The 14,729-nt window shown below is 39.7% G+C and overlaps 1 protein-coding gene across 1 annotated transcript in view; it reads left to right on the top strand.

Annotated features, from left to right (window-relative positions):
* The window catches only part of ush2a (Usher syndrome 2A (autosomal recessive, mild)), a 191,946-nt gene that overhangs the window by 15,607 nt on the left and 161,610 nt on the right, over positions 1-14,729 (top strand). Inside the window, 7 exon segments of the mRNA XM_034527265.1 lie at positions 3,487-3,622; positions 6,250-6,313; positions 7,133-7,234; positions 7,426-7,615; positions 9,017-9,225; positions 12,023-12,244; positions 14,437-14,530. Of these exon segments, the coding sequence (XP_034383156.1) occupies positions 3,487-3,622; positions 6,250-6,313; positions 7,133-7,234; positions 7,426-7,615; positions 9,017-9,225; positions 12,023-12,244; positions 14,437-14,530 (1,017 nt within the window).

Genomic DNA, 14,729 nt, shown 5'->3' with positions numbered 1-14,729 from the left:
ATATATATATATATATATATATATATACCTATGTAAACACTGTCCTTCATGTTACCATTGCAGAAGAGAAAAGGTTTTTTTAATCATTCCATCAGTCACAAATTGGTCAGTTTTAAAATGTTAGCCTTTGTACAAGATTTCAAAAACAGTACTTTTACAGAGCAATACATTTTTTTATCTTCAAGATACAGGCAACTGTTAATGTTGGTTCTGCAGTGGCAACAAAACTAAAGGTTTTACATTATACTGTTGCTTGGTCTAATTCTCTTCATATTTTCTGTGCCACCTCTTACGTTTGGGGCCCTCAGCTACAAAGTGAGCTTAGAAGAAACACTGCTGTCCACACTGTGTACTGAGCCATGGTTTGGCAGGAGTGTGAAAATCGAGAAGAGCTTTAGTCAAAATGCCAGTCTACAGATCACTAAAAGCTTTCCACTCAGGGTTTCCCTGGGCTTTTAGAGAGGCTTAGGTGGTAACATTGCCAGTGGGGTGGGTGGTGCACAGGGAAATGATACTTGAAACTCCCTAAGAGCACAGAAACCTTTGGAAGGAAATTGTTTAATAAGAAAAGAATAAGAAAGAAACTTACTCAGAGAAGAATTATAGCATATAAAACTAAGTTTAATTTAATAGCCGTAAAAAAACACGTTTAGTACTTCTATAGGTAATGAACAAATATACAGCTATCAGTTTGGTCAAAAAATGGTAGGTCATAGGAGCAGGAGCAAAAAGCATGCAGGCCAGGTACTAATGGTGACATGAATAGTGGCAGGACTACAGGTGTTGCAGGGGTTGTATTCAATATCCAGACCGACTGGCCCAGGATTGAACCCTGCTGAACCCATCTCTTCTTCCATTTTCAGCTTCAATCTTAATGCGACAGTGTTTGAATTTGCAGGAAAGAAGAGCAAAACGACAGAAACTAATAATATCAGAGCAATAATGAACAGGTTTGTATCAAGCGTATGCCCTGTAGCTTGGGTTTGCATAATAATGGAAAAAGTTGCATCACAGTTATTTGTTATTATAGTGATCACAATTGTTGTGGGTGCACCTCGCACAATGAGAGATTATTATTACTGGGAATTTCACTAAAATGGAAGATGTCTCTGTCTGTATCTATATATGTCTGTCTGTCCATCAATTATCTTGACAATCATTCATCTATCGACTTCACAATTGGTGTTTTTATTGCTGAGGACCCAGGGAAGTGCAGTGTCATGTGAGAGGTCTTGAGATTCTGTATTGAGAGGGGATCACGAATAACTGTTACACTGCCGAACGGCATGCTGGGTAAGCTCGCTCTTGGTTGATGTGCGTCTGAGCCCATAGGTATGTTTTTAAGAGCACTGCATGATTGTATAATAAAAACATGTGATGTACAACACCGGGACACTCAATAGTATTGAAAATATATCATACAAATGTATTATTCATTAATCGTGAACACATAATTAACTTGTTAGTTATCACTACTTGTGGGCTCTATTGTTGCTTATTTTATATTTGAAAGTGCATCTGAAGGTGATGGTACTGTAAAGTGATTTAGTTCACAAAATGCATATCCTCTGTATGAAGGGAGGAGGAGGATATGTATAGTTTAAAGTAGTAGTTTTCTTTCCTCTGGACTTCATGGACACAGTCCAAAGGAGACTAGTTATCATCACGAAAGGATTTCTTTAACTCCTTTTCCCTTTTTTTTCCTTCCGTTCTCAAAGAACTCTGAAGTTAAACTGGCTAAAAGAGAAAAAGAGGTAAAGGAAAGCAGGAGGTAAAAAATAGATAGACGGGGAAAGGTAAAAACAGAGGGAAAGTGTTTGTGAAAGCTAACAAAGGGGAGTTGGCTGTGTTTCAAAAGGGCGCGTGGCAGCTAAGGAGGATGAAGCGCTTCAGGGTTCATTTACATCAGGCCTGACAACTGCCTCACATCTCCCCAAGAGCCACACAGCTCCGGCTTAGAGATTCTAAAGAGGGCCCTTCTTCTAGCTCCCTCTCTTACACCCGCTCTCTGACTTTTCTTTTTCTCTCCTGTCTCTTTTTTTTCCCTTTCCTTTTTTTTTCACTCAGATTCTCTCCTGCGCTCTCTCTTCTGCTCTCATGCGCTTGCTAGTCTTCAATCAGCCATCATGAAAGTGTCTGTCTGGGCGTCTTAACTATCCTCTGAGAGGCAGACACTTGTCTGGGCCTGCCTTCATCCCCTAAAGGCATTTTTTTGACTTGGACTTATTTCCCTCCTCACACCTTTTCAACTTCCCTAAAGAGCTGACAACAAGTGAGAGCGACAGGGCAAGATAAACATGAGGGAAAGAGACAGCTAGGGAGATGAGCTGGGGAAGTCGTCGACTCAGAGGGAAAAGAAAGTAAAGATGGTTATGAAAAATAGGGAGAGATAGGGAGCAAATGAAAACGAGGTGAGGGAACTCAAAAACAGAAAAAAAAAGTGGAGGAATCAAATGACCTCGTGAGCAGGAGAAAGGACAAAGCAAGGCGGACCAGAGCAGAAGAGAGGCGAGAAGGAAGAAGGAGAGGGGGACTCTAGTAAGACAGGGAGAGTCACGTTTATCAGTGCTCCCACAGTGTGTTTCCCAAACGCAGGATTTAGAGATCGGGTGAAGGGAGAGGGTAGGACGGGGCACATGAAAGTTTTTTTTAGGAGGGAGAGCCCCTCTTATGGAAGTATCTTTCTTTTTGCCTGGGTTTGATGTGAAAGGGAGCTGCTCCTGCTTTGACAATGTTGTCTGCCGTGCAGTTTTTAATATTCATGCAGCCGATCGGGAAAGGAGAGAGGGAAGGAGTGGAGAGAAGATTTTTGGTCAAACAGAAAGCTAATTTGCGGCTGAGGCAGTTTAGCCCGAGGCTCTTTCTGCTACTGGGGAAATGAGCTGGAAGATTAGCCGTATGTATAATTCACACACACATGGTCACACTCAAACACATGCATAGATATGCAAAAACACACCGATGGAGCGTGCATACACTTTTGAAGATAGATGCACACTTGGAGCAGCTGCCACTCTCTCTGAGACTTTGTGAGCAGAAACCTGCTGCTCGGCCTCTACTGCTGCATCTGCCCCTCAGGCCGCTCCCTTACATGTACGTAGGCTCCACTGTGGGACTCTTAATGGTATCCAATGATGACTTGTGTAAATGCTGATTTATTTATTGATCATCTCTGTACGTGTAAACCATACAGTTTACATAGATGCTATTAGACAAAATACATTTATTTTCATTAAAAAAAAGAAATGTGACTGCTTGGGCCATCCTCATCAAATGTTTGTGCTACTCTGAAAAGATAAGAAATGTGATGTATTGTTTATTGTTGTTTGTTTTTAAGTTAGATTGGTCACATCAGTGTAGCGTTTACAATACAACGACACTTTTCAATTTGCTCCCATAGAAAATGTAGACTGTTCCCGTCATTGAGCTGAAAATACACTCAGCGAACCTGGTCAGCACAAATTTAGGTCTCACTCTGACTTTCAGGTCCACAACAGATGTGTGAGTCTATTCCTGGATGGATTTGAGGAGGATGGGACACCATTCGACACACAACCTCTGACCGCCAGGCTCTCTGATATCAGCGAGGATGGTGCAATGTGGGTGGGACTCAGCTCCAACGGTAAAGATGACTGTTTTTTTTGTTTTTTTCCTCATGTGACAAGTTGCATTGTTTGAGAAATGGAATAGATCTAATTGCTAGATTACATGGCACTGCATTAAAATATCTCCTGATCAAATCAGATTTATAAACAGCTCAAATAATTTAGTGAAATATTCTTTTAAAATTGCAAATATCTCTGCAGCAGAAGACTCTAACAGTAAAGGAGGACATTTGTTGTCATACAACCCTCCTCTTCCAGAGGGACCTCAGTTTCTTTTTTTCCTCTATGTGGAGAAAGTTTATCTTGTCTGTATATCTAAATATGGTGTCAATGACTACTCCACCTTTTATCTTCCTTACAGCCTATATCCCCTTCAACTACACATCTGTGATTGATTAGTGGTGCCTGGGAGCCGTCTCACAGTCAATAGGGGAGAAATTGAGAGAAAAATTATATCCGTTCATCTCCAGAGTGATAAACGAGTGTTTTTCTTCTCGTTTATCAGGCATTGATCCCTAGTTCACGGCAGGTAGCATCTGATCAGCTGAAGATCACATCAGTGGTTGTGATCAATGCAAGTGATTGGCTTGAGGGGTAAAGAGAGAGAGTTTGTGTGGTTGTTGAACCTGGGGCCTGTGTCTGGAATTCTGATCAGTGGATTGATTATGCGAATGCTGATCAGATGTAATGATTAACAACGATGTCTGCGATTTGAGGGGACCCTGCTTACTGAAAACCGTGTGTCTGATAAGTATAGTGAGAAGTTGTCAAGAGCAGAGCTTTAAATGACAACAGATTAGATGATCGGTTTTAACAATGGTAGTAATAACAGATCATTAGGAGCTTCTAAGAGACCTGATCGGAGAGTTTTTGACACTATTTGTGGTCTGCATTCTTTTTTAGCAATAGCCATTCTATGTTTTCCATTCTGTAATTAGCTGTTGCTCAAATCACGATGGACAGCACTCTAGTGAAGGACAGAGGAAAAAAAATCAAGACAAAAGGCTCACAAAACTCCTAGTGGCCTGAGTTCTAACGCCACAAAAACAGAGGAGGAAAATGAGAGCGACGGATGACAGAAACTGAAACATAGAGAGAGAGAAGACTGAGACCTGCACAGAGAAGAGAGAATTAAGGCTTATACCTTGAATCATCCCAGTAACAATAGGGAGAGTGCTTTTCAGAGGAAGGCATAATCCCATTTCCACACGCTAAAGAAATCCTGAGCCAAAGCCTAAGGCTGCACAACCACACACTGTTCGAACACACTTACATCCCATAACACTCTCTCTGTTTCACACACACACACACACACATACAAGCTCACACTGTAGTTGGGCCAAACATGGCAAAGCCTCTCTCAAATGCAAATACACACACTCATGCAAACACACTCATCCACTCCCTTTCTCTAAAGTGAGGATGCTTTTTTGGAAAACACAGTAAAGCCTCTAACACACACACACACACACACACACACACACACACACACACACACACACACCTTTACAGACAAAAGCTAGACATGGCAGGGGTTCTGTCGATGCTTAAGAGACGTTATCCGTCTTCTAAGAGTTGTTGTCAAACTAGATAGAAGTTTGTTGGACACTAAAAGACTCCGGCTCTCTTTGAGCCAGAATCCACATCTTATGTTCTGTCCAACATTGTCACGTATGTATGATTGTGTGTGGAGATGAGTTGGGGCCTTGCCTGTGTTCATTGAGACGTTTGATGGTGTTTCTCGTGTGCAGTCCAGTAACCCCTTAGCGTTTGGACATTGTACCGATATGTTCATGTTTGCTTGAGACTTTGATATCTTGGCATACTTCATATATGTCCAACATATTTGCATTTTACCTTTTTGCAGATCCTTTCTCTCAACATCACAGCTTGTCTAGGGTTCTCGCCTTCTCTTTTCCTGCTAAAATATGTGTACTTTTTATTTATTATAGATGAAAAAAGTGATTAATTGATTTAGTAGACACCTGCAACAATTTAAATAGATTTGCGTTTTCCAGTCTCTCAAATATGGAAGTATACTTTGAAGACATCATTTTGGGCTCTGGAAACTTGCAATGGGCATACTCACGTGACCAAATGATATATCAGTGAATCAATAGTGCATTTGGCAGATTAATCAATAATGCCAATATTAGTTATTTGCAGATAAATCCTCCTGAATGTACCAACTTGTCCAGTGTTTAAGAAACATCATATCAAATTATAATAATTATAAAATGTCAAGAACGGACACAGGTTTTGGACAAAGGACCATGTCCAGAAAGGAAACAGTTAAGGAAAGGAGCGAGGAAACACACTTTTATCTTTCTTTATCTTTCTATCTAACTTGGCTATCCCTAGATAGACCTGTTTTGGCCCCGGCCTCAAACCAGGCTAATGAATTTGTCCTTGTAAGCCCTTCTGCTCTCTAGTGGAAGCAAATGTAGACTGTGGCCGGTCCTGTTTGTCTATGTATCATGAACTTGGCCATTATAAGCAGCTGTGGGCAGCCTCACTTAGCTGCTATCAAGAAACTGATAAGATAATCTACTAAACACTGTGAAATCCTCTCACTCACTGCCTTCAGTACAAACCCATTAACACCCTCTTTATGTTCTTTTCTCCTCTCTCTTCATCTCTACAGGGTCTAATCAGTTCATTGGACGGATGCAGGACTTTAGATTTTATCCTGCCACTCTGACCAACAGGTGAGTTGGATAGAGTAAGTCGGCGAGACAAGTAATGAGCAGCTATCGGGAGAGAAAGGGGAATGGATCAAAGAAGGGCCAAATAATGCTATAGTGAAAGAAAAGGTTTGAAGAGAAAGAAGGGAACCATGATTGACAAAGGAAAAGGAGTGAAATTGGTAGCTATGGATAGATTAAATAAAGGGCAGAAGGGATAGAAATGAGAAGAAATAGATGGATGTACTGTATAGATTAAAGCAGCACGGAAAGAAGAGCTGTATGGAGCGATAAAGGGAAAGATGGTAAGAGGAAGGAAGGGGAAGGCTAATCGTTGCATCTTAAGATCCATACTGCTTCCAGAGGATTTTCCTGAGAATTCAATACAAGGCAATTAGTGTTATGCTTACCGGTGATGTACTGCACACAGTGAGGACTTGGCGCTTACAAGTTCCTCTCATCAAGATTGGGTTAGTACAAAATGAAAGATTGAGTTTTCAAATTGTTCCTTTGATTTTCCAGTTTGCACTAAATGTTTAGTCAAAGGCCCCTCAACGGGTCTTGAGATTGTATCTCAAAATGTAAGTTATAACAAAGCCATGTTTGGTCACTGTGTTGTTGTTCATCCTCATGACCACTGCACAGTTCAAATTGTATTAAGAATCCATACCCAATATTTTGGGAATCCGTATCTTTTTTTCTTTTGATGCTTCAAATGTTTTTATTTTACAAGTTTTTTGGCGCCTGATGCCTTCCTTGTCCCAGTTTACTATTCATATGATTGTATGTTGCTTCAGTGTTGTATTATAGTTAGATATAATCTGCTGGTTCTTGTTTTAACAGGGAAATAGTGGAGGTGTACTCAGGGGTTCTGCCTGATCTCCATGCCCAGTCAGAGTGTCGCTGTCCACCCAGTCACCCCAAAGTACACCCTTTAGTTGAAAGGTACAGTATCTTCTAATGTGTACATAAAAGTGAACTATATGTTTAAATATTTCTGTAATGTAAATGTTTTTGTATGTTAATGAGTTTGCCTTTTTGTTATTAATCAATGTCTTTCTTCAGTGTTACTGTTAAACAAAGATACTCCCCTTTGGAACACTAATATACAGTTGAGATACTTTCACCGTTAACAGATACTGCATTCCTAATGGTGTTGAGGACACCACGAGAGACAGAGTCTTACGCCTCAACCTTAATGCCCATCCACTAAGTTACATCAATGATCAGGACATGGGCACCACATGGCTTTCTAAGATTATGACTACACAGGAACTGGACGAAGGAGTCACAATTACCGTGGATTTGGTTAATGGACAATACCAGGTAACACATCTACACACACGCAACCGAGCACAAACACACATATTTTCTAACACTAGTGACAGACAGATTGATAGATGGGCATTGTAGGTGACAAATATAATAACTGTTCTTTAAGTTCACTTAACTGCGTACACATATTGGATGTGTCCCCGTTGATTTTACCGGGTCGCGTCTTCTTAGAAGAGAAGCGCTCGCGCACGAAAACACTCGAAAACACAAATATTGACTATTTGTATAATTTATAAATATAATAATTATTATTTTTATTTTTTTATGGCTCAAGGTGGGTGGGGCCAGGCCCTCTATTGGCCAGCCGCCACTGCTCAATAGTCAATTGAGGATGAATGCTGTAAACTTGTAAAGTTCTTGCCTTTATTTGGTCACTTTATAATATATTAATGCAACAGCATATGCAATCATGTTAAAGTATGTTTGAGGTGGTAATGATTTAGTGGGCGAGAAGTTGCAGTCAATATCTACAATTAATACTTAATATATCCATGTGAAATCGTGATTTAGGTTTAGGGACAATTTTGGATCACATGTTTTGACCCAGTCACATTAGCAAAAATGTGGGTTATTCTCGATCATTGTGTCTTCTAAATGGTGTATCAGCCACTACCTGCTCATTCATTGTTCGTTAGTTTTGGTTGCACAGTCAACTAAATTCTTTTGTTGTGTAGTTTACATTTGAAACGCTGTACAGCATCTATGCGCTTGCACCTGTATGTGCAGTGAACAGCAGTTTCATCCTCTTTCTAAGCACTGCAGTGAGACAGACAGGAGGGCAGAGAGAGTGAGAGATATTGCTGGATTTGGGCGTTGTCGACACTGGGCCTGTCAAAAGACTCGTCCCTCTTCTCTCTGAAGTGTGTATGTGAGTGTGGGCAGGATTTTGGGAGCTATTCGGACGTGGTAGCTCAACTCAAGTCCCCAGATAAAAGACACTTTCTGATGTCCTGGCTGTGTGTGTGTGTCGGGGTGGTGGGGGTGCGCGCAGTGGTGGTGGCTTAATGCGCTCCCTGCTGTGTAACCCAGTGTCCCAGCCCACACTGTAGTGGGGCAGATAACACTCAACACACATACCCACACAGACACGCGCATGGTGTATGTGTTGTAGGAAACTACTCGTGTGTCTATGTTTGTGTAGATGGCCGTTTATTCGTTGTGTGAGGGCTGTCTGTTTTCAATTAAAACCCTTAATTATAACTTTGGATCACCCTTATAGAAACCCAATTTATGACGTATGAGAAAAATGTAATTGTTACCATTTGTAAGACTGCACAAGACCTACCTTTTAAAACGTGATATATCATCACATGCCTATTATGGATTGTAGTGCATTGTATAGGTGTACTTGTATTGCAAAGCTAACATACAGTATACCGTCCTCTCCTCCAGATATTCTACGTTATAGTACAGTTTGGTGGGCTCTTGCCTGAGTCACTTCTGATCCAAAGACGAAGGCTTGAACTCACAGAGAATGGCACCTCTGCACAACAGCCCTGGCTGGACTGGCAATATATGGCCAGAAACTGCAGTGTGTTTGAAATGCAAAACAACGGGCCTCTACTGAGACCAGACTCCGTCAACTGTCTGCAGCTGCCCAGGTAGGTACCATGTGGGAATGAGTGGGGTGGGGAATATTCAGCATTATTGACCTTACTGTTAAAAGATAAACAAATATTGTATACTGTATATTTTTTAGTTTACAGTTTACACCATCTGAGAAAATAATTTGTAAATGATTTTTTTTATCTTCTGATTTGCTAACACACTCATATGAACACTCATATGAAAATAATCCATTAAGATGATTATCTGTGTCTAAAAAAAAAAGGAAACACAAAATGTGATGGTTTAACCCTCTGAACCCCAAATCCGCCGGCAGGATGGAAAAGCATGTTTTCATAATCAGACTTTCATCTTTCCGAAGGTCTATGAACACATCATGTGTGAAGAATGCTTCCGTCAGAAAAAGCTACCAAAACTAAGCTTAAAATTGTGATATTTAATCAAAAACATTTTATTCTACATTAATATCACCCCGAATAAACCATTTGAATGAGAGAAGAGGCTGTAAGTAGAGATTTAAAAATTTAAAGAGTTAGATGTATATAGCAAGTAGAGCCTCAATTTTTTCAACATTGGTAGCACTTGTTGGCCCTTGGACCAATGTTGGATATATAAATTCCATTGTTTGCCAATTTTTGTAAAATAAATTAAACTTGCGTTTTTATGATTGTAAATGTGTTATACTGCACAACATGTTTTTGTTCTCTCTACTTGTAGCTAACATGTTGTGCTGATTTCATAGAGGTCCAGGACTTGTATATTGCTGGTAAAATCAAGGCCACAGAGAGAATAATATGACAGGAGCGAAAACAGCCCAAAAGGGCTTTGGGTTCATCAAGGTGAAAGATCATTTGTGCTTCCAACAATATTCACCTGAATCTTAGAAAAACTTCCTTTGAAAACCTTCCAAATTAAAGATTACTTTTTGACTGGACATCAACTACACAATAGCACATTCGGTGCTAATCAGGTAGGGCAAACATGTATGTTGTAACTTGAAGGATATTCAGCATTCTTGTGTAATTTGAAATAAACTCTTGTTATTTACTTTGTCATCAGTCAGATGAAGATAAAGACTCTCTGGCAAATTGATCACCCTATTTGAAACTGCCTTGGTTCATCTAAATAAAAGAATATTGAAAATACACTCAGTCTGTTATTCCGTTTTGGGTATTCTCCCCATAACAGAACCACATGTTCTCGCTGTATGCTGTTGGGTGGTCATGGCCTCTTTAAGGCAGAGGAGATTACCAGAAATTACTGGCTTGACTAAATAAAGAAACGCATACAAACACACATTTCTGCACGCACACATTCATGTGTGTTGGTGCATATATTAACATGCACAATACTCAAAAGAAATAAAAAGGAAATCGCACGTACACACATATACAGTTAAAACACACGTGTTCACACACACACACACACTCTGGCACTCTTACAGTGACTAGGTTTATAAAGCTACCCACCTACAGCGCTGCCTTGGCACATGACCGGTAACAGGCTTTCATTGGCACATGATGGAAAACTGGCCTCGGAACATAGTCTACACACACGACACACGACACACACACACACACACACACACACACACACACACACACACACACACACACACACACACACTACATCTTGGCATAGCTGCTTGTATCAAGGCCTTGTTGGCACTAGATAGAACAGGTATCAATAGATCACAGATTAGGAAGTCATTACTTATTTTTCACTTGACTGACAAGTGATATCACATACTGTGTTAGTTAAATTGGCATGAGAGCAATTGAGCCTCACATTGGCAACATGATAACACACTCTGACATTAGTGGTTGATAATTTTATCAACAAGAGCACTGTCTTTGATCTTGATTTATTTATTTTTCTTCTCGGAAGTTTTATTTAATTACGCAAGAGACATTGCCTACTCTGAGGCCGCTCGAGTGTCTGGCAAGATAAACGCCTCAGTCATTTTAGGTTTTCACACCAGTCAATTACAGTACTGCTCCAGGAGAGCTGTTAGTGATCCATGTCTTATCTACATTCACAGATAAACAGGTAAACTGTTATTTTTTTGTGAACTGCATTGCCCAAAGTAAAAAAAAGCAAGTTAGAGCTGGAACAAACGTAATTTAATATACAAGTTGATCAATGGCTAATATTAAAGTTGTTCTCATTTCAGTGATGGAGTTATCACAGTAAAACAAGTATGTGTGCAGTGGTTTAGTGATCTCTGCAAACAGATTCTGCTTTCATACGTAGAACCTGTCGTCAACTGGACAAACGTTTTGTCATCTGTGTTTCCGTTTGTCGTCCGGGTGGTATTGACTTTATTCATGTTCCAATAGTCTTTGGTTGAATGCAGGTTAACAGTCCATGTTTGCAATCTGGGAACTCACCAGCTATTGTCTGACAAACACACACAGTTACATACATACGCAAGAAATGTGGCCTGAATAATTCTCACAGCATTGCCTGAAGTCAAAGAGAAGAAGGCTGCTGCAGGAGAGACAGGAAGAAAGAAAGTAAAGACAAATGCCTGTCAAGGTCAAAACAAAAGAATCGTTGTTTTTGTCTTTGTCATAACACTTATGTTTTGTGTTCAGCGTTGCTGTATTCTATTGCCGAGCACATACTGGACTTAAGGCCGTTACCAATATCGATATTTGGGAGTTTCAAAAATCCGATAATGCTGTATCAGATCACAGTTGTTTAGTTTTTTTACATATTCTCAAGCACGTAGAGCCTCCATCTTGATTGTTTTCTTTTTTGTTAGAATAGTTGTGACCTTGACACAAACTTAAACTCAATTCATGTGTGTTTATGTTTCTTGTGTCCCAGCGATTTGCCTTTCTCAGGAGGTAACATCATATTCAGCCTGCTGACCCCCGAGCCAAACCTCAGGCCAGGCTATAATGACTTCTACAACACACCTGCCCTGCAGAAGATGGTCCATGCCACCCAGGTCAGGATACACCTGAGTGGACAGTCCCACCCCGTAGCAGCCGGGGTGAACCAGCGACACAGATACTATGCCATCAATGAGATCACCATCAGTGGCAGGTGAGGAGTGACACATATGTATCTAGAGATCCCTCGATGAGGATCTCATCTGTTTCTGTTGATGGTGTTTGAATTGCAGCCATGGTCAATTGTTATTAATTTAACTGATGTGTACATCTGTGGTGTGTCTTCAAGAATTTGAATTACAAACCAAGAAGTAGAACTCTTAACTTAATCCTGATGCTTAAAATGTAGCTTTATCTTAAAATGCAGGCCTGGTTTTATTTAATAACTATAAAGTGATATTTTGACCTTAACAATTATATATTTCTGGAGGTGTTTACAATTATACTCAATGTATAAAAATCCCCATATGAAGCATGATTCCGGTTTTGTTAGTTAACATTCACTCCTGGGACGGATCAAGGGTTCGATTCCCGGCTGGCCCGACCGTCTGCCGTCATTACCCTGCTCTCTTTACCCATATTCATGTCTCTCCACTGACACTGTCAAATAAAGGCATACGTTAATCTTTAACAGTCACTCCTGTCACTTGTCAACGGTTTATTTCAATGGCTTAATTAGTGGAAAGAAACACTTGAAGATCTTTTCAGTATTGATTTCTTTCAAATGTGTGAGCCCAGTTTGACATCTAGAAAGACATTTTCACGCAGACTGTTGAGTATCAGCAGAGCTTTCTGAGAGTAATTGTGAACACATCTCTTCATTAGACTGACAGAGTGACTGTTTTTTATGACTGTGGTAATTACAGGATTATGCAGGAGGCAATCATCTCTAACTCTTTCTCTCCCTCCCCCTCCCTCTAAGCTGTTTTAATTAGTAGCTTGTTACAGTGAAGTAGGAGAAACTGAGATTTAGAGCTGCTGAAATCTCATCTGTGTATTAGTCTTCCCTCCCCGTCTCTCCCCTCTCTTTCATTCTTCTTCCATCTCTCTATCTCTTCTCTTTTCATTCTTTTTAATGCATGTAAACAATCATGTTGGCAAGGGAGAGAGCACTCATAACCTGAGTGTGTGTCTTTGTCTGCTCTCATGAGCATCGTTTGTCCTACATGTTAGAACAAAGTCCCTCTCACATTAAATTGCTGCATGATATTGTGGCGCAGAAATGTCATTCAGAATATTCTTTTTCACAACTCTCTCGTCGGGCTATAAAAACTATCTATTTAACGAAGAAAATGTTTTCTTGATTCCAGTCATTTTCTTTTAGATAAATGTCTAACGTAAGAACAACTGGTGAAAAATGACTGAACCTAACTTTTTTTATAACAATACATACTCTGCTGAGCGGCAAAACTCTAAAATATCATTGTCATTTCTCTACTACACTTCTTGTTACTTATTAGCCAACATACACGTCGATACCGTTAGTAGTTGTTTATGTCTTTGTATACTGGGAATGCAGAGTCGGTCTATTAGGGCATCAGTCTTTATTTGTGCAATGTGAATACATTGTACTCATAATGATGTTGATAAAATAGATCTATATCTATATCTACATATCCAGGGTACAGGGCTATTGTTTTATATATATTTACTTATATATTACTAAGATCCTTTGATTTATTTTGTCACATTCCTCCACAGTGTAATTGGCTTAAAGGCATCACCAGCCTTTCAGACTATAGGGGGCTTTTTAAAGGTGCAGTGAAATAACACATTTTCTTATTTTCCGCTGATTTTACTTAAAACAAATATAGTTGTTATTATTATAATCCATTTCTGCCAATAGACCCCCCTAAATGCTACACAGTGTTCCTTTAACATGCTACATACTGAGGATAACAGTCTCAATAAACACATTTTTCTATCATTAGCCTTTTACAAAATAATATTCAAAAAGGCTCATTTAAGTGGATGTCCTAATTTGTTTCATGTTTCACAAAGTATTGAAATGAAGGGCTACATCGAAGGCAGTATCATTTTAAAATGTGTAGGAAAAATAAATAAATAAATGGTCAGCGGTGAGATAATTCTGTTTAAATTAATCATTATAGTCCACTGTTGTTAATGTAGGAATGTGTGTGTGAGTGAGAGAGACAGGGCTACCTATTATGTTGCTCTGATAATTCTCAGGATGTCATATATAAATGTTGAATGGGTACTTCTTAATGGTACTGCAGCAGTTCCATTAAGAAGTACCCATTCAGTCGTTTTAATCAAATTTGTACAACGTAGTTTTGGGGACCTCCCAGTATGATCTTGCTCTCCTTGTCTCTGTCATCTGGCCAGATGTGAGTGTCACGGCCATGCAGACCACTGTGATACCAGTGTTACGCCCTACCGCTGTCTGTGTCTGCCTGAGAGCCACACGGAGGGAAACAATGTGAGTACACACAAAAGCTCGTTAAACCAATTTGTAATACTAACCTCATTTGTAAGTGTGGTGTTGGACCTCACACACCCTTAGTGTGTGTTTTATATAGTTTGTGAGATTTTTAGAGGGTCATGTTAACACACACAAGTTCCACCTATATAAACAAATGTATTATACTGTTTTTTTTAATGATCAATATTAGTATTAT

The sequence above is a fragment of the Cyclopterus lumpus genome, chromosome 3, assembly GCF_009769545.1.
Source record: "Cyclopterus lumpus isolate fCycLum1 chromosome 3, fCycLum1.pri, whole genome shotgun sequence".
NCBI lineage: Eukaryota > Metazoa > Chordata > Actinopteri > Perciformes > Cyclopteridae > Cyclopterus > Cyclopterus lumpus.
This window is presented reverse-complemented; position numbering and strand designations above follow the sequence as displayed.